The 25075-nt window shown below is 43.4% G+C and overlaps 1 protein-coding gene across 2 annotated transcripts in view; it reads left to right on the forward strand.

Moving 5' to 3' along the window:
• cspp1a (centrosome and spindle pole associated protein 1a) overlaps positions 1–25075 on the forward strand; it is a 36463-nt gene that overhangs the window by 955 nt on the left and 10433 nt on the right. Inside the window, exons 2-24 of one of the 2 annotated variants that reach the window (XM_079489765.1) lie at positions 151–245; positions 1120–1177; positions 1283–1380; positions 3478–3558; positions 4124–4222; positions 4318–4712; positions 5159–5251; positions 5847–5944; positions 6464–6560; positions 7030–7087; positions 7286–7629; positions 7988–8103; positions 9295–9352; positions 9852–9969; positions 12542–12689; positions 13017–13163; positions 13789–13889; positions 15838–15984; positions 16389–16538; positions 16630–16731; positions 16874–16931; positions 17425–17551; positions 19810–19949. In XM_079489765.1, the coding sequence (XP_079345891.1) occupies positions 156–245; positions 1120–1177; positions 1283–1380; positions 3478–3558; positions 4124–4222; positions 4318–4712; positions 5159–5251; positions 5847–5944; positions 6464–6560; positions 7030–7087; positions 7286–7629; positions 7988–8103; positions 9295–9352; positions 9852–9969; positions 12542–12689; positions 13017–13163; positions 13789–13889; positions 15838–15984; positions 16389–16538; positions 16630–16731; positions 16874–16931; positions 17425–17551; positions 19810–19949 (2923 nt within the window). In that variant the 5' untranslated portion in view covers positions 151–155. The remainder of the gene's footprint in view (positions 1–150; positions 246–1119; positions 1178–1282; positions 1381–3477; positions 3559–4123; positions 4223–4317; positions 4713–5158; positions 5252–5846; positions 5945–6463; positions 6561–7029; positions 7088–7285; positions 7630–7987; positions 8104–9294; positions 9353–9851; positions 9970–12541; positions 12690–13016; positions 13164–13788; positions 13890–15837; positions 15985–16388; positions 16539–16629; positions 16732–16873; positions 16932–17424; positions 17552–19809; positions 19950–25075) is intronic. The other variant, XM_079489766.1, reaches the window with a different exon arrangement.

The following is a 25075-nucleotide window of genomic DNA, read 5'->3' on the forward strand; positions in this document are numbered from 1 at the left end:
TGGGAGTGTCGTTTTGGCTCTGACCAAACACAACACAAGTCAGCTATCTATGTGTCTATCAAGTATCCCTTTTAACATGCCATGGTTAAAATCTGGCATCTGCAAGCCATATCTTTTGCTTTGATTATAATTTTTTTGATTGAATAACAGCATGGATGAGGATGGACGTTTCGGAGGAACATGAACTAAATGCAGCAAAAGAAAGAGCGTTACAGTACAGTGACCCACCATATCTGGAGATCAAGGTACTATGTTTGGCTTTTGTGTGTATAATGTTGGTGTGACATATGCTAAACACCTGCCTGTAACAACAAACCAAATTAATAAATAAACAGGGTATAATGTAAAGTATGAGAAAAGTACTGCCGTAGCAGACAACTGAAGTACTGCCGTAGCACTCCAGGTTCAAACAAAATCCTCCTAGGTGCAAGGCTCGAAGATATAAGTTGAGGTGAAGAAAATGCCAGCACTCATTGTATGTCCTTTTACATGGTTTTATTTACCTCTGAGAATGAAAACGTACGCGTTTCGGCCTGTATGGCCTTCCTCAGCGTTGACAATATATATATTATAATGTAAAGTATATCAAGTGTGACATTTTACAGGGTGTGCAAAAACAATCATTATACAGACACTCTATACAGAATACACACTTCCAGCAGAAAGCTAGCCAGTGTGTATATAGTGCAAAATGAACTGAACTGTATTCATTCTAAGCGAGATACAGTCCAGACATTCTAATTATGTGCAGTAGATCTACTGCACATAAGACTATAAGAGCCCCCATTAGAATGCTCTGAGTTATAGATGAGTAGAAGGATTTCAGGGTGTTCTGTGAGACTTTGAATCGTCTCAGCTTTCTGAGGTGACACCCGTTCTACTCTACTGGTGTCCCGTTTATCACCTCATTAGTGATACATTGGATTGTAGGGTCCTCTGACATTGCGTATACAGAAATCCACAATCATCTCCTTCCTTGGTTTTACTGACATTCAAGAAGAGGCTTTTGGTCCTGGCACCCATGAATCACTTTGACGACATCCTTTTTTGTTATTAGAAAGTATTAAATCAGTTGTTATATATAATATTAGCATCATCATGTATTTGTATCCATTGTAGACAAGGGCTGAAGACACAAGGGACACAGCAGATGCATCTCTTTCAGCTTCAACAGGAGGTAGCTCTCCTAATTTTGTCTGTCATATTAATCAGATTCCACCCTTTTGGTATAATGTGAGCAGATTTATTTTTCTTTCTTTTTTTCCCCTTTTTTTTCTATCAGGTTGTGGCCTAATTTCACAACTGGGAGCAGAATATGACAGAAAGAAGCAAAGACTCCAAGAAGAACTTCGTCAGGAATTCAGGTGTTTTGTTACAAAGGTCAGATTAAGCAATCACAGGGTATGATTAATACCCTATTAACCCCTGTAGGTGTTTTAAGCATTATTTTATGCTTTAGCTATTGAAAAATAGCAGATCTACAAGCTCGTAGCGCGGCACCGAGTGGCGCGCTACGAGCTTGTAGGTCTTTTATTTTTGAAAAATCGTGAAAATGTGGCGCAAATCTTTGAATATATATTCTTTCAGAGCGAATGTTTTTAACTCAAATCTTTGCTTCTGGGGCGGGGGTCCCTGGAACAGCATGTTTTCAAATTGGGGTCGGTGGCCAAATACACATAATTCTGGGGTCCTTGACATGAAATATTGATATAGAAACATAGGTATTTCAGAAAACTGTCATGATTTTGATCATGTATCAATACTAGGACTGAATGTGGATCCTTCACCTTGCATTGCTATTTCCGGTGTCCCTGAAGAGGGAACCAGAATGAACAACAGACAAAAGAATATAGTTGTATTTGCTTCTTTAATTGCTCGCCGCCAAATCCTCCTCTTATGGAAAAAAACATCTACCTCCTTCAAACACATCCTGGTTGCGTGACTTAATGTCATTTTTGAGTGGTGCAACCACTCCAAGGAACAGCAATGTCCGTGTTCACCTATGTGACTCGTGTTAATGTGTGTGACTCATGAGTACCAGTAGGGGCGCTGTTGTGGCAGAAACAGAAACAGAGAGATGCACTGTTGCCTGCTAATGAGAGAGAGAGAGAGAGAGAGAGAGGGGGGGGGGGGTGGGGGGGATTTATTTGCACCACTCAGTTCACACGGGTGTGATTTTTTAAACTAGAAAAGATTACATTTGCTGTCCATGATCTGATTGATTGATTGGTTGAAACTCAGACTTTATTTATGGGGGCCAGTTTCGACCTACGTCCGTAGGTGCTCTTTGAGAGCGGTTTTGAAGGAGTCAAGGGATTCATATGTCTTAATGGATGTTGGTAGGGTGTTCCACATTTTAGTGGCATAGGAGCGAAACAAATTTAATCCCTTGTTTGAGCCGAATCTGGGTTGCACGTGGTTTGTTGAACTCCCTCTGGTGTTGTGAGTGTGGACCTCGTTGACATTAAGGAAGTATTTAGACAGGTACATGGGTATCTTGGTGGTGTAGTGAATCTGGTAGACCAGACCCATTGCAAGATGCTGTACTAACCCTAAGCCCATCCAAATGGGTAATTGGGTGTAGTGGGAAAATTGGAGGGTAGGTTTAAAAAATTGATAAGATAAAGATAAAGAAAACTTAATTGTCCATCACATTTACATAAAATGGAAATTTGTCTTTGGTACACAGACAACAATAAAACATTACATAAAATACACAGATGCATTAAAATACTATATAAAATACATTCATATAAACGCAGCAACAGTGATCATGAACAGTGGGGATTAGGTGAACTATTTAAACATTTTCTTATTTAAAATGTCCACAGCAGTTGGCACAAACAAAGTTTTGTAACCCTTCTTTATAATAAATCCACATGAAAGCACTGACTAACATGAATAATTGTAGCCACCAGTAATGATATGTATATGTATGTACTAATAGTACTATGTACGTTATGTACAACATGCATTTATGTAATGTGTCACTGCAAAATGTGGAATAAAAAACAAAAACAAAAAAGAAGAATTTGATCATGTACACTTTTACTTCATAATTGATTTATTGAATAACAGAATTGAATGATAACTAGAACTGCTCTGTCGAGTGCCTACTTGCGCGTTGCACACTAGTAGGCCATAAATGGCCTACTAGTGCAGAGCACTAGTGCAGAGCACGCAAGTACTGTCGACCGCTACGAACTTTCAGATTTCAGAAGATTACATGCCTGTATACATAGAGGCATTACCTTTAATCCACCCGAAACATATCTTTATTACGTCACCATCGAGAGCCAGTTATACCCCGGCATTGATATACATATCTTCATTACGTCACTCTCTAAATCAGTATATGTACCACGGCATACACATCAAAGCGCCGGATAAACCACCTTACTTGCGCGCTCTGCTTGCGCAAGTAATTACGGTAAGGTCTCACACATCCATGCCTATTACTTATTTTATCTCTTCCAGAAAGAAGTTCTAAAAGGTGGAGCGCCTGGCCCACAGCCTCGGAGTCTCTCCCTACCTATTGATGAGAGAACACTTGCTAAGGTGTGTGTGTGTGCGTGCGTGCGAGAATGCATTTTTATTTTGTCTTGTGTCTTATCTTTCTTTTTTTTGTGGCTTTCGCCTTTATTTTATATTTTTTATGGAGGGACAGACAGTAGGCTGACAGGAAATGGGGAGAGAGATGCAGTAAAGGCCGTCGGGATCGGGAGAACCCGCGGCACACTGCCAGACTGGATTACCAGCCAAAGTGCCTGGACCACTGAGCCATGGCCCAGGCCTTTGTGTCTTATCTTAATCCCTTATAAGATTTATGGCCAGTTTCCATGGCCATGAGTGTTCCACCCTTTAGTGAGATATGTCGTACCTCATCAGCTTGAGCTGATGTAAAAAGTTGATTGCATTTCCTTGTGTCACATAGCAACTGCTTTAGTTTACATCTGCTAAAGAAAGACAGGCTAGTGTCTCAACTCTTGTCTTGGCGTAGCTGACCAAATGTTGTTCAATTGTAAGATAATATCATTGGCTTGATGGAGTCACGAATGGATCTAACATAATATGACAGGAAACCGCAGAGACAAACAGTTTTGAATTTGTGTTCTGTCACTAGGAGCAACTGAGAGACGAGAGACATAAGGAATACAACCTCCTCCTCAAGAGACAAGCTGGACCGAGACGTTTAAGACAAACACCTCCTGTTGTCTCTCAGGTATAGAAGTTAAAAATACTTCCTGTTTTTCATAAGTTTGTGTTCCATATTCAATATGCTCCACCATTGCACATTGCACATTCCTATCTCTACAGGTTCAGGTGTTGGATGCTCCAAGCTCTTCTTCTGCAATTCCTGTGCTACCGATTACTGAGGTTCGGCCAAGCATACTAGTACTGCCAACACATGAGGAGCAGCACCCGTTTACAACAAGGAATGCAATCAGTCAGACCAAGGCAGCAGGGACTGGCACGGGAACACAGAACCCTCAGCGGCGAAGGCAGTGGCAAATAAACAGACTGAACAACCCCCGGGAGGTCTGGGAGGGCAAGCCAAGGAGGCTCAGGGTGGACTATAGCTCAGGGGCAGGGCAGAACACAGATGAGGAGGATGAGGAAGAGGAGCCAGAGTTGAATCACCAGAGAACACAAAATGGAAACATCAGAGAGCCTGGACACACAGTGAGAACCGAGCAGCACAGAGCTGACAGGTGAGATGTAATCCTAGAGGTTTTTAAAGGAGCATTCAGTGATTTCACTTAATTCAAATATCACTTGTTTTGTTGTGATAATCCTCCACTATAGAGTGTGCTGACCATATAAGGAGTTCCTCCCTGTCCCCAGTTAACGCCTGGGCGTCAAAAAAACATGGTTTCATTTTTGGCTAGGTGGCCCAGCCTTCATCCAATCAGGATAAAGAGGGGCCTTCCGCCAATCATGATCGAGGGGGCGGGCCTTGGTGTGTGTACTGTTGGCCTGTCGTGTCCCCCCCCACTGTAGTGTGTGCATGTGCACATCTTGTTACCGGGCGGACCAGGTTTTTTTTTCCAAATCACCCAAATCACTGAATGCTCCTTTAACAGCCACCCTCCTGCATGGGTCATATTATCACATGTGGTCATCGTTTTTAATTTGTTTTATTATCTCTTTGCATCAGAGCTCTTCCAAAGGAAGTGGATGTCCCTGGTGTTTATGAGGAGGACCACGAAGACAGGATTAGGAAGTCACAGTCAGCAAGAACAAACCCCATGTACTATATACTGGTCACCACCCACTATTAAACAAATGGGATTAGCATTCCTTAGCAGGAAAAACACATCAGTCTTCTGTATTGATCAAGGCAGTATTGATTGAATGGAGCCAAAAACGGGAAAATAATAAGACAACATAATTACGTTTAATAGTAGCCATGCATTTAGTGCCTTTCAGCTGATTATATTGTATCTTTGTTTCCGATTTATGCAATTAGTTTGCCTGCAAATTGAGCCGCCTCATCAATAAGCTTTTAATATGGAGGACTGTTCTAGCTGATTGAGTGTACTGTACGCCTTGGGCCAGCTCCAAGTAGACAATTACTCACCACGGTTCCATCAGACGAGCTGAGCTGCATTGATTTGAGATGGAGGCTCTCCTCTCCTCCCTGTTTCTAGGCCACTGGGCGGGAGGCTCTGGGGGGGCAGACTGTGTGTGATATGAAGTGCTGGTGCACAATGCTTAAGGGGGTGTGGCTCAAGGGGAAACTGATTGATAACCTGCTAGCTACCATACAGTTTAAGCTGTCATTGATTTGCCAAGCGCATTATTGGACTGACTCAGACTCTGGACTGTCTATTTGTGTGTAACAGTCCACACATGATGCCAGACAGAATGAGGACCACAGAGAGATCCAGGTCTGCTGCCAACAAGGACACACAGGCTGAATTCAGCACCGGACTCCAGATCGGTAGGACCTATACTCTCATAAATTACAGATTTTCAGATGAATCCTCTTACGATACGATACGATACAACTTTATTGTCAGCTTTCACTGAAATTTGCTTTGCGTCCATGACGTCACCGTTCAAGATACAGACAGGACAGACACAATACATTACACAAGGTACATTACAGGACACAACTCACAGAAGCAGACCGGAACAAGAACAATAGAACATATCCTCTTGGTTTACCGATTTTGGTTTAAAAGCAGAACAGACTGGTGTACTAAAGAGTTCTTTAGCCTGTTTCTCTTATATTTTGGGACTCTAAACCGCCTCATGGAGGGCAACAGTTGATATTCATCATTTAAAACATGTAAGGGGTCAGAGGAGATGCTCTTCGCCAGTCTAAGCATGCTATTGATCTGGGCTTCTTTAAAGGAACGTAACACAACCTCGACTGGCCTACCAACAATTCATACCTTCTCTGCAACATATATGCAGCTAGAACCTGTATTTTTAATGGTTTTGTGTTGTGATGCAGGGGCAACGGAAAGGAATTCGGCCTGTCAGATGAGAAAGGAGCGCTACAGGCAAGAGCTGCTGGAGCAGATGGCCGAAGGGCAAAGAAACAAAAGGATGTGAGTACCGGCAGCATATACAAGATGACATCAGTTCAACGAGATAAAAGACGTGAGGGGATTCTGAGAAGCCTGAATCAGCCGTAAAATATTTATCCTGGCCTGCACTGATTTGATCAGCCATTTATCCTCCTCGAATTTATATATATTACACACACACTTTAGATGTGCTTTAGTTTCAGATGGAGTAGACAGTGTTTTTAACCCATCCTGGGCAGGAATCCCTTTTGGTGTTAGCATTATGTTATGCTTTAGCTATTGAAAAATAGCAGATCTACAAGCTCATAGCGCGCCACCGAGTGGCGTGCTACGAGCTTGTAGGTCTGCTATTTTTGAAAAGTCGACGACTGACATAGAAACATAGCTTTTTCAGAAAACTGTCAGGATGTAGAAGACATTTTTAGAATCTGATCTCAGGTCAAAATGGGTTAAAGAAGATATTATTTGATTTGCTCCTCCTCCTCCTCAGGGAAAAGGAACTTGACTTGAGAGTTGCTGCCACTGGGGCTGTAGACCCTGAGAAGACGGTAAAGAACTACTAAAAATCCAAAAAGTTGTGTATCATTCATTCATTTTGCCCAATTATGACAATAGCTGTATTTCTCTTTTCACTCACTATCAACACGTGTTACATGTTACACAAAGTCATGACATGGCACCTCGCATAGTAATTTGTATTCATCAAAAAACACATTATTTTCTGCATATTGTGTCATTTCATCTAGCCTGACCGCCTAAAGCAGTTTGGGGCAGTGAATCGTGAGTATACGGGCTGGAGGCGGGACGTTCCCTATAAGCCAGGGGTAGGCATGGATGCCTTGGGGACCACGTCGGCAAGAAGACCCCAGGGTGAGAGGCCACCAGTGAACTCGGGTCCCCCAGACAGACCTCCGGTGACATTCCCCTCTTCAGCCCTGGACTACAGCATAGCCCTCGGTCACAACACTGGACGGACAGCGGCAGGTTTAGGGATGGGGGTAGGAGGACTGGGGGTCCCTGGACTGTCCTCTTTTAACGAAGACTTCCACAGGAGCCTCTCAAACACATTGGGAGAGATGGTAGCACCAAGGTAACTTAACCCATTTTGACCTGAGATCAGATTCTAAAAATGTCTTCTACATCCTGACAGTTTTCTGAAAAAGCTATGTTTCCATGTCAGTCGTTCTTTGATTTTTCAAAAATAGCAGATCTACAAGCTCATAGCGCGCCACTCGGTGGCGCGCTATGAGCTTGTAGATCTGCTATTTTTCAATAGCTAAAGCATAACATAATGCTAACACCAAAAGGGGTTCCCGCCCAAAATGGGTTCCCCCATTCATAGGCTTTATAGTTCGTTTTGATAAGCTATTAATTATCAATTAGGTGTCTATTGAATCTGCTTTAATAGAAAGTTTGTTAATGCATTGTTTTGTATTTTTGTTTTTCAGACATGCCACTATTCCTCCTCCCAGGCCCCCCACTCTAACAGATGCTTACACTCCTTATGATGAGGCCTATTACTACTATGGAGCAAGGAATCCACTGGATCCACATATGCCCTACAGTCAGTATATATATTCTTTTTTTTGACCGGCTGTATGTATGTACGGGTATATCTGACCCTTAGAAGTAAACCGGTCACATCTCATTACACTACTATCAAAGTGGAGCAGTGAAACACTGAAACTTATGAAGACTAAGAGCACGGAAGTTTGGTTGTTGTTGAAAATGTAAAAAAAAGGGGGGAAAAGGTTAGTTACCCTAACATTGTTCTTGTGAAGCACTCTTGTTTATATTTATTTATTGGTGAAGTATTTATTCATTATTTCCATTTGGTCAAATGCGGCGTCATCATACTAGGACACGGGCCTGCATTTGCACAAGCAGTCAGCCTGTATATTGGCCCGGCCCGCCCGGGGCTTCACCACTGAGCACCAATTTGTTATGGCCAAACACATAAATTGCACACATCGTAACTTAGCTAAAGATTGGCTAACTATTTGTCATTCATGTCCCGTTTTAGCCAAAATAATTAAACTCTGGGAATGGAAGGATATGGGCCATACTAACTATGTGACTATGACATGAAGTCTTACTTTAAAATGAGACAGATTTGTCATACTGTCATTGATTGATTTATCGATTTGCACAACAGGAATCATATTCGTATACACAGTGTACTAGTTCTTTCCTAGGAAATACTTTGTATGATGATTCAGTGCTTTCATTTCATTTCATTTCATTTCATTTCATTTCATGCTTTTAATTTAACCCATTTTGGGCGGGAACCCCTTTTGGTGTTAGCATTATGTTATGCTTTAGCTATTGAAAAATAGCAGATCTACAGGCTCATAGCGTCAAAATGGGTTAATTTCATTTCATGCTTTTAATTTAATGTACAGATGGAAGTAATCCAGTGGGCTTTAAATAACCCCATCAGACCCTTCCATATAGAAACCTATTACCATTCATCATCAGGCCACTTGACCCCTGATTGATGGCCCAGAGGAGTTTGGCACAGCCATTCATGAATCTCCTTTGACCACGGCACTGATTTAAGTGCATATGCAGATGCTGAAGAATCTGGCTTCCACCATTTGCTTGCATTTGTTTCCGTTCACTATTTTATTGGCTCAATTAAGCTCACAACAGATCTGCTATTTCCTCAGAATGTTTGCCACCGAATAGGGATGCTACATTTTAAGTGGTTAACTTAAAAGGTTTGTTTTTGTATTTTCTACTCATCTCCCATTAGGTGGAACGCATGTTGGAGGAGTGCCACCACCCCGTGGACGTAATGACGTCAGCCATGGGTCAGTTTCCCTACCTGAGATCAGATTGTAAAAATGTCTTCTACATCCTGACAGTTTTCTGAAAAAGCTATGTTTCTATGTCAGTCGTTCTTCGATTTTTCAAAAATAGCAGACCTACAAGCTCGTAGCGCGCCACTCGGTGGCACGCTATGAGCTTGTAGATCTGCTATTTTTCAATAGCTAAAGCATAACATAATGCTAACAGCAAAAGGGGTTCCTGCCCAAAAATGGGTTAATAGGATTAATTTAGATAACAATGCTAAATGTACACACTTGCATACCATTTCCACAATTACCAGTTTGTGTTACTGTACTGTAATGTGCAATGCTTATGAAACCAAACACTAAAACAGAAAGACAGTGCCTGACTGCTTTTTTCCCCCCAGTTCGGTCTTTCTGCCAGTAGGGGGCGGCCAGACCAAACATTTAGCATGTTGTGTTCACTGCTGTACACATGTGTCCATGCATGACTCCTTACAGCTGCATCATCTGTCTTTAGAGCAACTGTCCAGCAACATGAAGCATCTTCCCTGTCTAATGGGGTGCTGCTGCCTGGGGAGAACGCCAAGCACACCAGAGGGAAGGCTCAGACTTACCAAGAAGAACTTAGACAGCAGGTACGCAATCACATCTTTTTTTGATTGATTGAAGAATTTATTAACAGTTTGCAGAATTACAGTACATTTCAAGCACAAACTCAATACAAAGGCTGTTAACTGTGAGTGGACGACCCAATTAAGCATTACACTTGTTTCCAATAGGGTCCACCATGTTCAAATCATCAAAACATTTAGAGACGTACAAATAGACACTTCTATAGACAGAACAGGAATTCATCATAAAGGAGGTAAAAAGGGAAAATAAATATATACAGTGAGGGGAAAAAGGGGGGGGCGGTGGGGGGGGAATCAGATTTTACGGGGGCCAGTTTCGAATTGCAGCCATCCGTAGGTGCCCTTTGAGAGCGGTTTTGAAGGAGTCAAGGGATTCGCATGTCTTAATGACAGTTGGTAGGGTGTTCCACATTTTGGTGGCATAGGAGCGAAAAGAATTTAGTCCCTTGTTTGTGCCGAATCTGGGTTGTACATGGTTCGTTGCACTCCCTCTGGTGTTGTGGGTGTGGACTTCGTTAACATTAAGGAAGTATCTAGACAGGTACATGGGTATCTTGGTGGTGTATCGAATCTTGTGGACCAGACCCATTGCAAGATGCTGTACTCTGTCGTCGACCCTAAGCCATTCCAGCCTGTCGAAGTGGGCAGGGGTGAGGTGGGTTCGGGGGGCTAGATCAAGTAGGAGCCTGACCAGTTTGTTTTGGGAAGTCTGGAGCCTGGTTTTAAGGGCCTTTGAGGTGCTGTGGTACCAGGAGGTGCATGCATAGTCAAAGAAACCCTGTACAAGGGCTCCTGTTAAGGTCTTCAAGGTGTTTTTGTTGACCAGTGAGGAGATCCTGTAGAGGAATCTTGTTCTATGGTTGACTTTTTTGATTACGTTGGTGGCCATTTTATCACCGGAAAGATTAGCCTCCAGGATGGAACCTAGGTAGGTAATTTCATCTTTACGTGTGATAACATTGTCACCCACTCTAACCAAGAAGCCATTTGCCTTGCTGAGATTACTAATAGAGCCAAAGAGAATGGATTCAGTTTTTCCCAGGTGTAAAGATAGTTTGTTATCAGCGAGCCAGGTGCAGATTCTACCGAGTTCAGAGCTGAGGGCATTTTCAACCTGCAGTTTGTCCCTGTCCGAGACCAGCAGTGCTGAGTCATCTGCGAACAGGAACAAGTTGCAGTCACAAGCTGAAGTCATGTCGTTTACATATATTAGGAACAGTAGAGGCCCTAGTATGCTTCCTTGTGGAACGCCACAGCTCACTGGGAGGGGGGGGGACAGTGTTCCGTTCACTTCCACCATCTGTTCTCTCCCCTCCAGGTAGGATTGTATCCAGCTCACTGATGTGCTATCGAAACCAATTGCTTTTAGCTTGTTAACCAGTATGGAGTGGTTCACGGTGTCAAAAGCCTTTTGGAGGTCCAGCATGACCATGCCGCAGTATTTGCCAGCGTCCACCTCTTGTTTGATGTGGTCGCTCAAATAGAGAAGGCATGTGTCAGTGGAGTGGGATGTTCTGAAGCCAGATTGGAACTCGTACAATAATTTATTAGTGGCAAGATACTTTTCAACCTGTTCATAGACTATTTTTTCCATCACTTTCGAGATGGAACTAAGAATAGAAATAGGGCGGTAGTTGCCGGGGTCTAATTTACTCCCTTTCTTGTGCAAGGGGGTTACTTTGGCCAGTTTGAAATCTTGGGGGACCTGTCCCTGTTTGATGGAGAGGTTTACTATGTGGGTGATGATTGGAGCTATAGAGATGGCTGAGTCTCTGAGAAATTTGGAGGGAATGTTGTCATGGCCTGTGGCCTTGTGGGGTTGGAGGGCACTCAGTTTCTTAATTACCTCATCAGTTGTTACCATAACTAGTTTAAAATCGTCTTTACAAACACCTAGGTTTCTGTAGAAGGTTGTAATGTGCTCTACACCAAAGAGCCCAGAGTAGGAGGGCAGTTTGTTAACCAGAGTTGTTGCTATGTTTGTAAAGAAGATATTCAAGTAGTTGGCCACATCAAGGTTGTCTGCATGGCTGGAACATTAGCATTTAGTAGATCAGGAGGGGGTTGCTGTCATAATCTCCAGTTACTTAAAAGCTATGAATTTCATGTTAGCGAGTTGGTTTAAGTGTTCTGAAGCGAGGCGCTTTATCTTCCTTTTCTAAGAAGATAAGTGATTCTAAGACTCTGGAAGTCAGATGAAGTACCTAATTTCAAGACCTGGTTAACAGAACTTACTTGTATACTACATATGGAGAAAATTCGCTATGACATGATGGACAATTCAAATAAGTTCTATGTTATATGGCAGCCATTCCTAGACCACCTTGCTCAAATGTCACATTGAACCTCAGCATTTAGTATGTATGTCCTCCACTCTTTACACAATCTAGCAGCGTAATTTATTGTAATGTAATGACTCATTCAGAATGAAATCATGCCCTGTTCTTTCTTTTCATTTTTTTTAATTTGTTTTTTTTCCTGTCTTGTCTTTTTTTCCTTTTTTTATTATTTATCTGTCTGTCCTATTTTGAAAAAACTTAATAAAAATATTAAAACATCTTCCTTTTCTTCCCAGATCAAAGACAGCGAGGAGCGTAGAAGAAGAGAGCGACAGGAGAAAGAGCGGTTTGACGCCAGGATTGAGGCCGATATGAGGGCGTACGACCCTTGGGGTAGAGGCGGATGCGGGGCTCCTATGAAGGACAACAAAGGAAAACTTATCAGTGTGTTTGTTATAATGTTCTCTTCTCCTATAAAGTGCATTCATACATTGATGCCACATTTTATACTTCACTTTCTTATGACGACCAAAACGATTCTCTGAAGCTATAATAAAATAAAAATAAAAAAATCACACCCGTGTGAACTGAGTGGTGCAAGGTCTTATATAGCCTGATCAGCTGTGGTCTGACGTAATGTCAGTGACCATGATAACCATGCTCACCTGTGCACGGACACGTACACAGGTACACAAACATAGATACAGACAAAGCTGGTTGTTGGAGTGGTTTGCACCACTCAAAAATAAAAATTAGTCTCCATGCCCTCAGGTGACCTGAAACAAATGCACAGGATCAACGAGACGGCGTACATGAACCCTCCGTCCGCCCGGGAGAGGAGAGAGCCAGACGGCCTTGTGGCGAGGACCGCTCCCACTCCTGGAGCTGAGGACAGGGCTCCCTCCTATCAGATATCAGGTTGTCGTCACTGTTCTTCTTCTTGGCATCCATAACGTTGTGGACAGTGAAGCTTAGCGGGTTCGCCGGTCCTAAAATGTGTTTAGCTCTGCACGTGTTTGTGTGTGTATGTTTATGCCATAAATTAGGGATGTCCCGATGTCCGATTTTTTTGCTTCCGATCCGATCCCGATACCTCAATTTCTGTGTTAGCCGATACCGAATACCGATACCAGTGTAGTGATCTCATGTTGTGTTTATAGCTATATCTCGTGTTGTGTTTATAGCAGACTCCTGACTCAAATGTGCACTTGCAGTTTGGGCAACTCCAAAGCAAACTCCACATGCCCCAACATTTTATTTACCTGCCATAGTGTCAACCCCTGTGTGGGATCTGTGGTTAGACTGGCATATTCGCCGATACCGATATGACCCGGTATGACAAATAAGATACTTTTCCCGATACCGATACAGTATCGGGACATCTCTACCATAAATCCACTGAACATATTCACATGTGGGCCATTTTCTAGGGTATGACGCAAAATGGCCACCATGTGAGTATGGTCACTAGTACAGTACTACAATACTCTTCATCGCCAGGGGTTCCATTTCTGTTTCAATATGCTTTTGTTCATCTTTGCAGGCCGCCCGTCGTTTGCCCGCGGTAACGTGTTCACTGCTGCTCAGCCCACTCCACAGCAGCTCCACGAGCAGGACACTTACAAGGACTTCCTGAAGCAGCAGGTAGAGATAAGAAATTGAACCCTTGCAATCCTTGCATCCCTATTCTGGGACGAACATTCAGGGATCAGTCTCAATGTGTTTTTACTGGTTAAATAAAGGTTAGTGTAGATTCACAGTGGTTCCCAAACTGTGGTGCGCACCCGCACCCCCTTTCAGGGGCGACATGAAAAGGCTAAGGTGCTATGGTTTTATTTGAAATATAATAACATATTATGCCAATATATGGCAAGTATATGCAGAATATAGCCTATGCTGCATATATATCTATATGCTATATTCAGGTTCATATATGTGGATAAATAGGAAATGTATGTCTCTATATAGCTTATGCAATTTATATATCCATGTAGGGGTGCGTCAGCTAGGTCAGTAGGTAACAGGGGGTGCATGGCCAAAAAGGTATGGGAACCGCTGAGAAGGAAGTGAGAAGTGAGGGGCGCTCTTATCATCGTACATCATCGTGCTCAAGACCTACTGTACTTCTACACTCTTGCTTTTAATTGATCTTTTAAATTCCTGTTATTCATGTCCTCGCTGTATTGCATTACTGCTATTACTTTCATGTTTTATGCCCTGCATTTCTTTTCTTTTCTCCATTGCATATATACTATATGTCCACTATAGAGGGTATGCGCGTGACATCATCATCAAACCAGGAAGTTATGCAGGAACTCCTACTGAGTGGCAAAAAACTACTTTCTGGCCTTGACAACCCATGCATCCAAACAGAAAAGTCCTATCTGATTGCATTAAACAACATTAAACAATGTTTAATGTTTAAACTCACTTTGCATGTTGCTTTGCCACTCGATTTGCCACTCGATGTGCCATTCACTTTAAGCATGCGCATACCCTCTATAGAGCCCAGGTCAACAAAGTACGGTATGGGGTTTAAGTGGATAACTGAGTCTCATCCATCCATACCAACTGACCTCAGGTTTGACAAGTGGGTGAAGGAGGGATCAAATATAACACAGGTTAATTGTATTTCTGTGTGTTTGCGCGCACGCCTGTGTGTGTGTGTGTGTGTGTGTGTGTGTGTGTGTGTGTGTGTGTGTGTGTGTGTGTGTGTGTGTGTGTGTGTGTGTGTGTGTGTGTGTGTGTGTGTGTGTGTGTGTGTGTGTGTGTGTGTGTGTGTGTGTGTGTGTGTGTGTGTGTGTGTGTGTGTGTGTGTGTGTGTGTGTGTGTGTGTGTGTGTGTGTGTGTGTGTGTGTGTGTGTGTGTGTGTGCTTGCACCACACCACAGAACAGATCACTGAAACACTGTCACACATCTTGAATGGATGTTATGCATATAAAGGAATGTACATAGCACGCCATGATAGAATAGTGGAACTCATAGCAAAGGATATATCAAAATACCATGCCTCTTCAGTGAGAATGTACAAACATTCCAAGGTCATTCCATCCATGTTCCAACTCAGTGATAACTCAGATACCTTTACATCTCTAGCAGCTAATACACCAGATATTGTTGTGGTTGATGAAGAGTCCAGAGAAGTGTCTGTATTAGAGATAGCCTGCACCTTTGACCACAGCCTAGAGGAAGCCTTTATGACCAAGGTCATAAAATACCAACCACTTCTACATAACATCTCAGAGCTGGGCTATAGGTGCAGACTATTTGTCTTTATATTTGGCAGCCTAGGGCATATGCACAGACTGGTTGTTAGAGGGTTCCAACAACTTGGGATGCCCAAAAAGGAGGCAAAAAGGCTGGCAAAGTATTGTGGTGTCTCTGCTATAATTGGCAGCCGTCATATATGGCGGAGACGCTGTTACTTATACCCATAGAGTACTGTGTGACATGCCTGTTGTATCACGAAAACACATGCCATGACTTTGCAAATGTAACTCTAATGCACCTATAATATTTGTGTCCTTGTATGCATACCCTTTGTGTGGACATAAATAAATGGTTAAAATGTGTGTGTGTCGCTGTGGACAGATAGAAGAGAAGAGGCAGAAGCAGGCGGAGGAGAGGGAGCGCCTCCAGGCAGAGGAGGAGAGGGAGGAGAGGAGGCTGGCGGAGGACAGAGCCCGCATGCAGCGGGAGTACGAGGCGGAGCAGGAGAAGAGGAGGAAGAAGATGGAGGTGAGGAATCTCTCCATCCAGAGGAGTATGATATGTTGTCAGGAGGAGATCAGACGAGGAGGGAAGAGGCAGCATTTCCACAAGTTCTAGAAGGGAACGAGGAGGAGGGGCTTCACGGGGTTCAGTTCACTTCATCTCTCGGCACAACTCCCTGCAGGGAGTGGCTGGCTTGTCTGTCACAGCAGTGATGGTTCCCTCTCTCTCTGTCACAGCAGTGATGGTTCCCTCTCTCTCTGTCACAGCAGTGATGGTTCCCTCTCTCTCTGTCACAGCAGTGATGGTTCCCTCTCTCTCTGTCACAGCAGTGATGGTTCCCTCTCTCTCTGTCACAGCAGTGATGGTTCCCTCTCTCTCTGTCACAGCAGTGATGGTTCCCTCTCTCTCTCTCCTCTCTCTCTCCGTAGCACAAACAGACCAACAAAACGATGGTGCGTGAAGCCGACGAGCACCGAGTGGTGGAGGAGAAGAGGACGAGGGAGGAGGAGACGAGGACGAGGGAGGAGGTGCTGAGACTGCAGCGTGAGAACGAGGAGAAACGGGAGAGGCTGGCGCAGGTGAGTGATTCTGAAGCCATGTTACCGGCACTTTCTTTGTTTCCTTTTCAACGTTTCTGACGATCAAGATGACTCTCCCCCTACCATGCAGCTGCGGAGGGAGCCTTCTCCTCCTGTCCCAGCCCTGCAGAAGAAGCACCAGGCCTCCAGGCCCCCCTCTGCCATCAGCCAGCTGTCCTCTAGGCCCATGTCTGTAAGTTACTGCAACACAGAAACAAAAAAACTATTCAATTCAAAGTTTGCATGTGAGCTCACTACTTCTTGTTTAAATGCCGTATACTCATTTCTTTATAAGTTATAATTAACAATCCTCATAATCAATCTCCTTGCCTCAGGAGGGGTCTACATACTCTCCACCTGTTCCTGCCAGGAGAAACCAACTCAGAGCCAGAGGTGAGACCGTCTTCCGAGTGTGATTGCACAGTTTGCACACTGACTGCAGTGGAAAAAAAAAGTTTTCATGCGTGCTTGTTGTTCAACCAACTAAATTGGAGAGCTGTTGCTCTCAGAAAGTAGGACAATTGTGTAGTGTCGAAAGGACAGACAAGGTGAAGCCACTATTTATCGGTTCAAACTATCCTTTGTCCCGGCTGCTATTCAACTGCTGAACAGCAGAGAGCACTTTATTCTTGCCTCTTTGCACATACTGCCCACTAATGCACTTCTGCTGACTTTGCTACTTTGAATGTCATGAATTCTCTGTCTCTAGTGCCCTGTTCTGAGATCTTAGTCTTGTATTGAATGTTGTTGTTGTGTGTATTGTTTACTATGATCTGGCTGCAAAACAATTTCCCGTAAGGGACAATAAAGCTAACCTTGAACCTTGAACCTTGAACCTTGAACCTTGATCCACTCTTCTAGACTAACATTTCCCTCCCTCCATCAGAGGACCAGCGGGGGGTACTCTGTGAGTTGTCGACCTTACGCAAGCACCTGAGGAGTGAGCACAGGCGCCTGGAGGGTCAGCTGGAGCAGACAGATGGCGAGGAGACGGACACACCTCCTCCCACCAGGTAGCACAACTTTGACTGCTCTCCCCTTACGTGACTTTTCCAGGAGAGGGAGAATCTTTTATCATAATGCTTCCTGTTTAAAGAACGAGAGATGTACTTACATTTTCAATGACCACTGCCTTAGCTGGTCTCCGTTCAGTGAATACGGCCCGAGGTCTTGCTCATTAGGCAGAGACGCACAGAGCTGGTTCTGGTCTAATTGAATGGGAGTTCAAATATTGCTAGTGCTGTCTGAAAGGGTTTTTTCTCTTGTCCTTAGCTAATGAATATGCTAATCTTCTCATAATATCTGCTCTGACTTGCTCTTGCTTCAGGGACTCAGGTTTAGTGCACTAATGTACCTTCATGGCAGAGTCAGTCACCTTAAATGTTTTTTTTGTGTGGCTTTTGCCTTTATTTTATATATTTTATGGAGGGACAGACAGTAGGCTGACAGGAAATGGGGAGAGAGATGGGGGGGGAAGACATGCAGTAAAGGCCGTCGGGATCGGGAGTCGAACCCGCGGCACACTGCCAGACTGGATTACCAGCCAAGGTGCCTGGACCACTGAGCCATGGCCCAGGCCTGAGTCAGTCACCTTATATGGAATATAATTATGAGATTCCTGATGTCAACCATGCACATAACAACAACACTGCCTGCTTACATACAAACAGGTCGACTACAAGTCAGCGAAGAAAAGCCTTTGAGCTGGTGCCAGCCTCAGGGCTTCCCACGTGGTTTCAGACTAAACTGCTTCGGCAAAAACCTCCACACTGTCTGACTGAGAAGACCACAGGGATGTGATTGACCTCCACATGCCCGGCGTTGTGGCTTTTCTGTGATTTTTGCCGCTCGCTCCATCAATAGATTCTTAATTCCTTCTTGAATGAAACTCATCCAGGCTCCCCAAGGCAAGCACAGCATTGGGGGGGTCATGTTTGTATACAATAGAATCCCAAATGGCGTTTCGATACATTTTAATTTTTAACCCTCTTGGAGTTAAATGAACACGGAGGGTTTTATTGTGTACGCTGTAGCAAGCACTGGGTGTGGTGGTCTACCGTGACTCAGCACGTTTTCATCAGACCATCGTTGTCTACGGTCGTTGTGGACCGTAGACATCGACACTTTGCATTAACCCATTTTGACCTGAGATCAGATTCTAAAAATGTCTTCTACATCCTGACACTTTTCTGAAAAAGCTATGTTTCTATGTCAGTGGTTCTTCGATTTTTCAAAAATAGCAGACCTACAAGCTCGTAGCGCGCCACTCGGTGGCGCGCTATGAGCTTGTAGATCTGCTATTTTTCAATAGCTAAAGCATAACATAATGCTAACACCAAAATGGTTTAAGTGTATTTATAACACATGCATTATAAGTTCAGTGGAACAGCACATTATAAGTTATAACTAAGTGTACCCTAACTTAGTCAGTTATAGTATAGTTGTAAGTTGTTATACATAATTATTAACAGCCTTATAAGTGCATTATACGGGGGCACGGTGGCACAGTTGGTAGTGCTGTCGCCTCACAGCTAGAAGGTCCTGGGTTTGATTCCCGCTCGGGACGCTGTGGGCGCTGGCGGCGTGTTTCGCCAACCCAAGGCGGGGTTGGCGAAAGGGCCTTTCTGTGTGGAGTTTGCATGTTCTCTCCGTGTCCCCTAGGGTAGGTACCCTCACAAAAAACATGCAGTAATCCTGGTCTCTAAACTGCCTCCCCCTGGCCAGCCGGGGCGCCTGATGGAGGGGAAAGGAACTAGTTGGAATAACGTGTTCCTTCCACGTGCTACGTCCAACCAGGGAAACTTGGACACTCAGGCATGAAGGAAGCATGAGTTCAAGTCCGTTGCTCTCCCCATGTCCCCCATATATGGGGACTAGCTTGGCGGAGGGTGTGTAGAGCCCATTAGACAATTGACACACGGGTGAAAAATGGGTTACAAAATCGCGGGATAAAAATAAATAAATAAATAAGTGCATTATAATTGTGATTATAATGCATTATAGACACAACCTAATTAGACATAAAGTAAGGTGTTACCTGGTAGTTATAATGTGCTGTTCCGCTGAGCTTATAATGACCAGCACTTAAGTTATAATACTTCATAATCTTGTTATCTAAGTTATGCATAATTATAAACATTGCATTATAATGATGGAAATGAGCTTCTTGCTGAATCCGGCATGTCTACATGAGATCATGTTCAATTGAGTACATACATGTATTGAGGTGCACTGCCCCGTAACTATTCTTATTTTCTTTGTTTTTTCCCAGGCGAAGAGGACGTCCAAAGGTGGACATGTTTGAGTTGGCACGGATGCGTTCTGCCCAGGGGGCAACCAGGAGAGCCCACTCTGGGCATGCGCATGTCAACACACAAAATCTCAGGGAGTTCAACCAGCTCAAATACAGAGGTAATGTCACACGTTTGTACCTGTGAAATGTACCGTAGCATTGAATTTGAGCAGTATTTTTTACTGTGGCCCACATTCTGGCTATTTTCTATCAATAGCTGATGAATGATATGCTACAGAACAATTACACGTTCACTCAATTTTCAGAAACAGTCAGAAATACAACAGTTATCGTGAAGCATGAGGTCAGTCTGTTGCTCTCCCCAGGTTGGCAGAGGGAGTGTAGCGCCCAGGATTACATTAGACAATTGACACCGGGTGAAAACAGTTATCCAATGTAAATGAATTCATCGACTCCCCTCAGGTTCGTCAGAAAGGAGCTGATGAACTGAATAGAAATAGCCTCAGGGTCTGGGACTGATCCTGTTTTACAGCATGGCTGAAGGTCAGTCTAGAACGGCGGCTGTCTCTGTATTATGTATTTGTATGTTTGTCGAAAGGAGACTATGCCGTATGCCACTATGTGCATGACATCACAAAATAGAACCACCTCCTTCCCTACAGTGGAGGACAATAATGAAGTACATTTTCTTGAGTACTGTACTTAACCCATTTTGACCTGGGAACGATTCTACAAATGCCTTCTAAATCATGACAGTTTTCTGAAAAACCCTATGTTTCTGTATCAGTGGTTTTCAAACATTTTCTTGTCAAGGACCCCCAAAAATATATGTAATTGGCCACCGACCCCCATCTGAAAATATGTTGTTCCAGGGACCACCCCCCCCCCCCCAGAAGCAAAGATTTGAGTTAAAAATGTTCGCTCTGAAAGAATAAATATTCAAAGAATTGCACCACATTTTCACGATTTTTCAAAAATAGCAGACCTACAAGTTCATAGTGCCGCGCTATGAGCTTGTAGATCTGCTATTTTTCAATAGCTAAAGTATACCATAATGCTTAAACACCAAATGGGGTTCCCGTCCCAAAATGGGTTAAGAACATGTTTTGATCATCTGGGCATGATGGGAGCCAACACACGGAGCCACTAGGAGCGGATTGAGGTGTACCACCTATGTAGAAACACTGTGGCGTGACAGCTGAGATAGGCCTCACTCAGACCTTTACAACATTGATGCATACTTATGTTGTAAGTGTCATGGCCGCCCCAATGCATTTCCAATGGAAGTCACATGGTTTGATACAACATTTTTGACTACAATCTGTTGTATGGCTTTCGGCTGTGTTTCGACTGCGCCCCTCCCCCTCATACAACACAAATGTTGTGTCAAACCATGTGACTCCCATTGGAAATGCATTGGGGCAAGCTGTGTCACACCCTTTGTATACAACAAGCATACATCAATCTGTTGCGAGTGCGACCGTGTGAGTCAGGCCATAGCCAAACTGCAGAGCTCAAGACACTGATGCTGGCTAGAAGGGAGAAGAGGGCAGTGATGGAGATAGTGTCGGCTAGTCTGCTCTCTCCTCTCGCATCACATCGCATTGGGTTTCAGTACTTTACTTGAGTAATGTTAGGTCTTTTTACTCCCACTACATTTCAAAGATAAATGTTGCACTTTTGACTCCACTACATTTCCAAGAAGAAGGTTGTGGTTACTTGATACTTTTTAGCATAGCTTTGAAGTCAGCTGTTAAATTGTTTTTCTTTTCTAAAATGTGATTGCCCTCACATTGTGTTCCTCGCAGGAGGAAACCACTCACAATAAACGTTCTCAACAGTGGATGTATAAAAAAAATCACACCTGTGTGAACTGAGTGGTGCAACTCCCCCCCCCCCCCCCCCCCCCCTCTCTCTCTCTCTCTCTCTCTCTGTGTCTCATTAGCAGGCAGCAGTGCAGCACTATCTCTCTCTCTGTTTCTGGCACAACAGCGCCACTTTTGGTAGTCATTGGTACTCGTGCTCATAGTGACAGTTAGTTAGGTCAGGGGTGGGCAACTTTGACGATGGAGAGGGCCACTATATTTCCACACTCACTCCCTAGGGCCATATATTACTGTCGTAGCAAAAATAGCCGATCTACGCTGCGACGCGTTTTGAGCTTGTAGATCGGCTATTTTTGCTATATTCAAATTTAAATCTTGAATTATTGTTTTGCTCTTTTTGAATTGGAATCCTGAAAATTTACATTTTTATTTTTATTTTAAGGTTTTTTATTAAGCATAGTAGAGGGGTTTGGACAGAGAGAAATGCAGTACATGTGATATGTTATGCTTCTTTTTCTTTTATAAACAAGACAAAACAAAACAAAACAAAACAAGACAAAACAAAACAAAACAAAACAAAACAAAACAAAACAAAACAAAACGAGACGAAAACAACCCCCCACCCTCCCACTTGGAACTTTGACACCTTCTCCTTTCACCTTGTAGGTTTTCCTTTTTCTTTTTCTTTTTTTCTTTTTATAAAGTAAATAGTAGCAATAGCCAGCAAGGAGAAGTAGAAAAGAGAGAGAAATAGACAGAAGTGAGTAGTGACTCCATGATGTTGTAGGAGAGAGTGGTTGAAAAAGATAAGGGGTACTGCTGTTTATTTTGGAAGTAGATAGGAAGAAAGAAAGAAAGTAGGAGAGGAAAGGAATGAAAGGGTTAAGAGGGGAATGAGGTTGGTGTGCAGAGTAGGAGGGGAACATCGTGGTTCATAACAGATGGCTTATGGGGTGTTCGGAAGACTTGACAGATTCTCGAGATAGGTTATTGTCGGACCCCAGGAGGAGGCGAATCCTCCTGGAGAGCAACGTAGATCGTATTTAATTTTCTCGAGATTCAGGAATAACATGGCATCTTTCAGCCAGAGGTCTGATTTAGGGGGGAGTGAAGATTTCCAGTCTAGGAGGATTCTCCTTCGAGCGAGTAATGATAGGAAGGCTATACAGTTATGAACCTTTTTGTTACACTTAATATTGTTAGAGAGTACACCAAAGATTGCCACTTCAGGACAGGGAAGTAAGCGTATACTAAACATTTCTGATAAGGATCGAAATATGGCAGTCCAGTATTGTATTAATTGAGGGCATGACCAGAACATGTGTGTTAAGTTAGCTGGGGATAAGTGGCATCTATCACACTTGTCGTCAACACTGGTATACATTCTAGCTAGTTTAGCTTTGCAGTAATGAGAGCGGTGTAGAATTTTAAGTTGGATTAAGTTTAGCCTGGCACATGAGGTACTACTATTTACCTGAGTAAGGGCGTTACTCCACGTCTCATCCGTTATGATTTCACCCAGCTCCCCTTCCCAGCCTGATTTGGTTCTATTGAGAGAGGTGGTCCTTAAATTAGAAATAATGTTATAGATATAAGACAAAAGGCCTTTTACTTGTAACGGGGCATCTAAGATGGATTCAGTTCCAGATTTGGAGGAGATGTTAGGAAAAGAAGGATTGTGTGACTGGGCGAAGTGACGGATCTGGAAGTATCTAAACAAATGAGAGTTGGGTAGATTGAATTTGGATGCCAGTTCCCTGAAGTTAGCAAAAATACCGTTGACATAAAGATCCTCCAGTCTAACGAGTCCTGATCTAGACCACAGAGAGTAAGTTGGGTCTGACATTGCAGGGGTGAACAGGTGGTTATTACGTATCGGGCTATAGGGAGAAAGTTCTCTGAGGTTGAAAGAGGATCTGAATTGGGACCATATTTTCAAGGTGTTCCTAACGATAGGGTTGGAGGTATAGCGGTTCTGGGAAATGGGTAAATTGGATGTAATAAGAGCCAATAGAGATGTGCCCAAGCATGAACTGGCTTCATTTTGGCACCAGTCCAAATCAGGGTTGTGAATCCAACTGACCAACTTAGATATATTAGCAGCCCAGTAATAGTACTTAAAGTTGGGGAGGGCTAGTCCCCCATCAGGTCTTGATCTTTGTAGGTATTCTTTTTTAATTCTCTGAGATTTACCTCCCCATATAAATGATAACATGAGTTTGTCCAGGTTACGGAAAAAATACACAGGTATAAATATTGGCAATGCTTGAAATAAGTACACGAAACGGGGTAGGACATTCATCTTTATACTATTCACTCTACCTGCCAAGGATATATTCATGATCTTCCATCTATCTAGGTCCAGTTTAAGTTTGTCAACAAGAGGTAAAAAATTATCCGTAAACAAGGAATTTGTAGTCTTACGGATGTGAATTCCAAGATAGCGGAAACCAATTTCTGTTACCCGAAAGGGCAGGGAATCATTGGGTATTTGACGAGCCAGGCAGTTCACTGGGAAGCATTCACTTTTATTAAAATTTAACTTATAGCCTGAAAAAGAGCCAAATCTGTTAAGAAGTTCGATGATCTTTGGGACATTACAAACTGGATCAGATAGGTATAGCAGTAGGTCATCAGCGTATAGCGAAAGTTTATATTCTGTTCCCCATCTGTGAATACCTTGTATAAAGGTTGGCGATTTGAGTGCAATCGAGAGGGGCTCGATTGCGAGTGCGAACAGCAGGGGGCTTGCAGGGCAGCCCTGTCTACAGCCTCTTGAGAGAGTGAACATCTGGGATTTCATCCCATTTGTGACCACTGAAGCCTTAGGCGAGGAATAAAGGAGTGAAATCAAAGATATGAAGATAGGACCAAAGCCAAAGTTCTTGAGGATCTCCAATAGGTAGCCCCACTCCACCCTATCAAATGCCTTCTCCGCGTCCAGGGAGACCACTACCTCCGGGGTCTCCAAGGACGCGGGAGAGTGGATGACATTAAGGAGGCGGCGGATGTTAGAGGAGGAGTGGCGGTCCCTGATGAAGCCTGTTTGGTCAGTTGAAATGATGTCTGGTACCACTATCTCCAACCGTGATGTTAAGGTTTTTGCGAGTATTTTATAATCTGTGTTTAGGAGCGAAATGGGGCGATATGAGTTACAGTTCAATGGGTCTTTGTCTGGTTTCAAAATGAGAGAGATTGATGCTTCTGTGAGTGTTTGTGGAAGAGACCCCTGGTCCAGAGAGTCAACAATCATGTCCAGTAGAAGTGGAGCCAATTTGTTGGAAAATAATTTATAGAATTCAATTGGGTAACCGTCTGGGCCAGGGGACTTACCATTTTGCATTGCTGAAATAGAGTCTATTATCTCACTCAACTGTAGCGGTTGTTCTATAGATTCACGCTTTGTGGAATGAAGGGTCGGAAATCGGAGATCCCGAAGAAAGTTCAGCATGTCTGTA

This window comes from Electrona antarctica, assembly GCF_951216825.1.
Source record: "Electrona antarctica genome assembly, chromosome: 20".
Taxonomy (NCBI): Eukaryota; Metazoa; Chordata; class Actinopteri; order Myctophiformes; family Myctophidae; genus Electrona; species Electrona antarctica.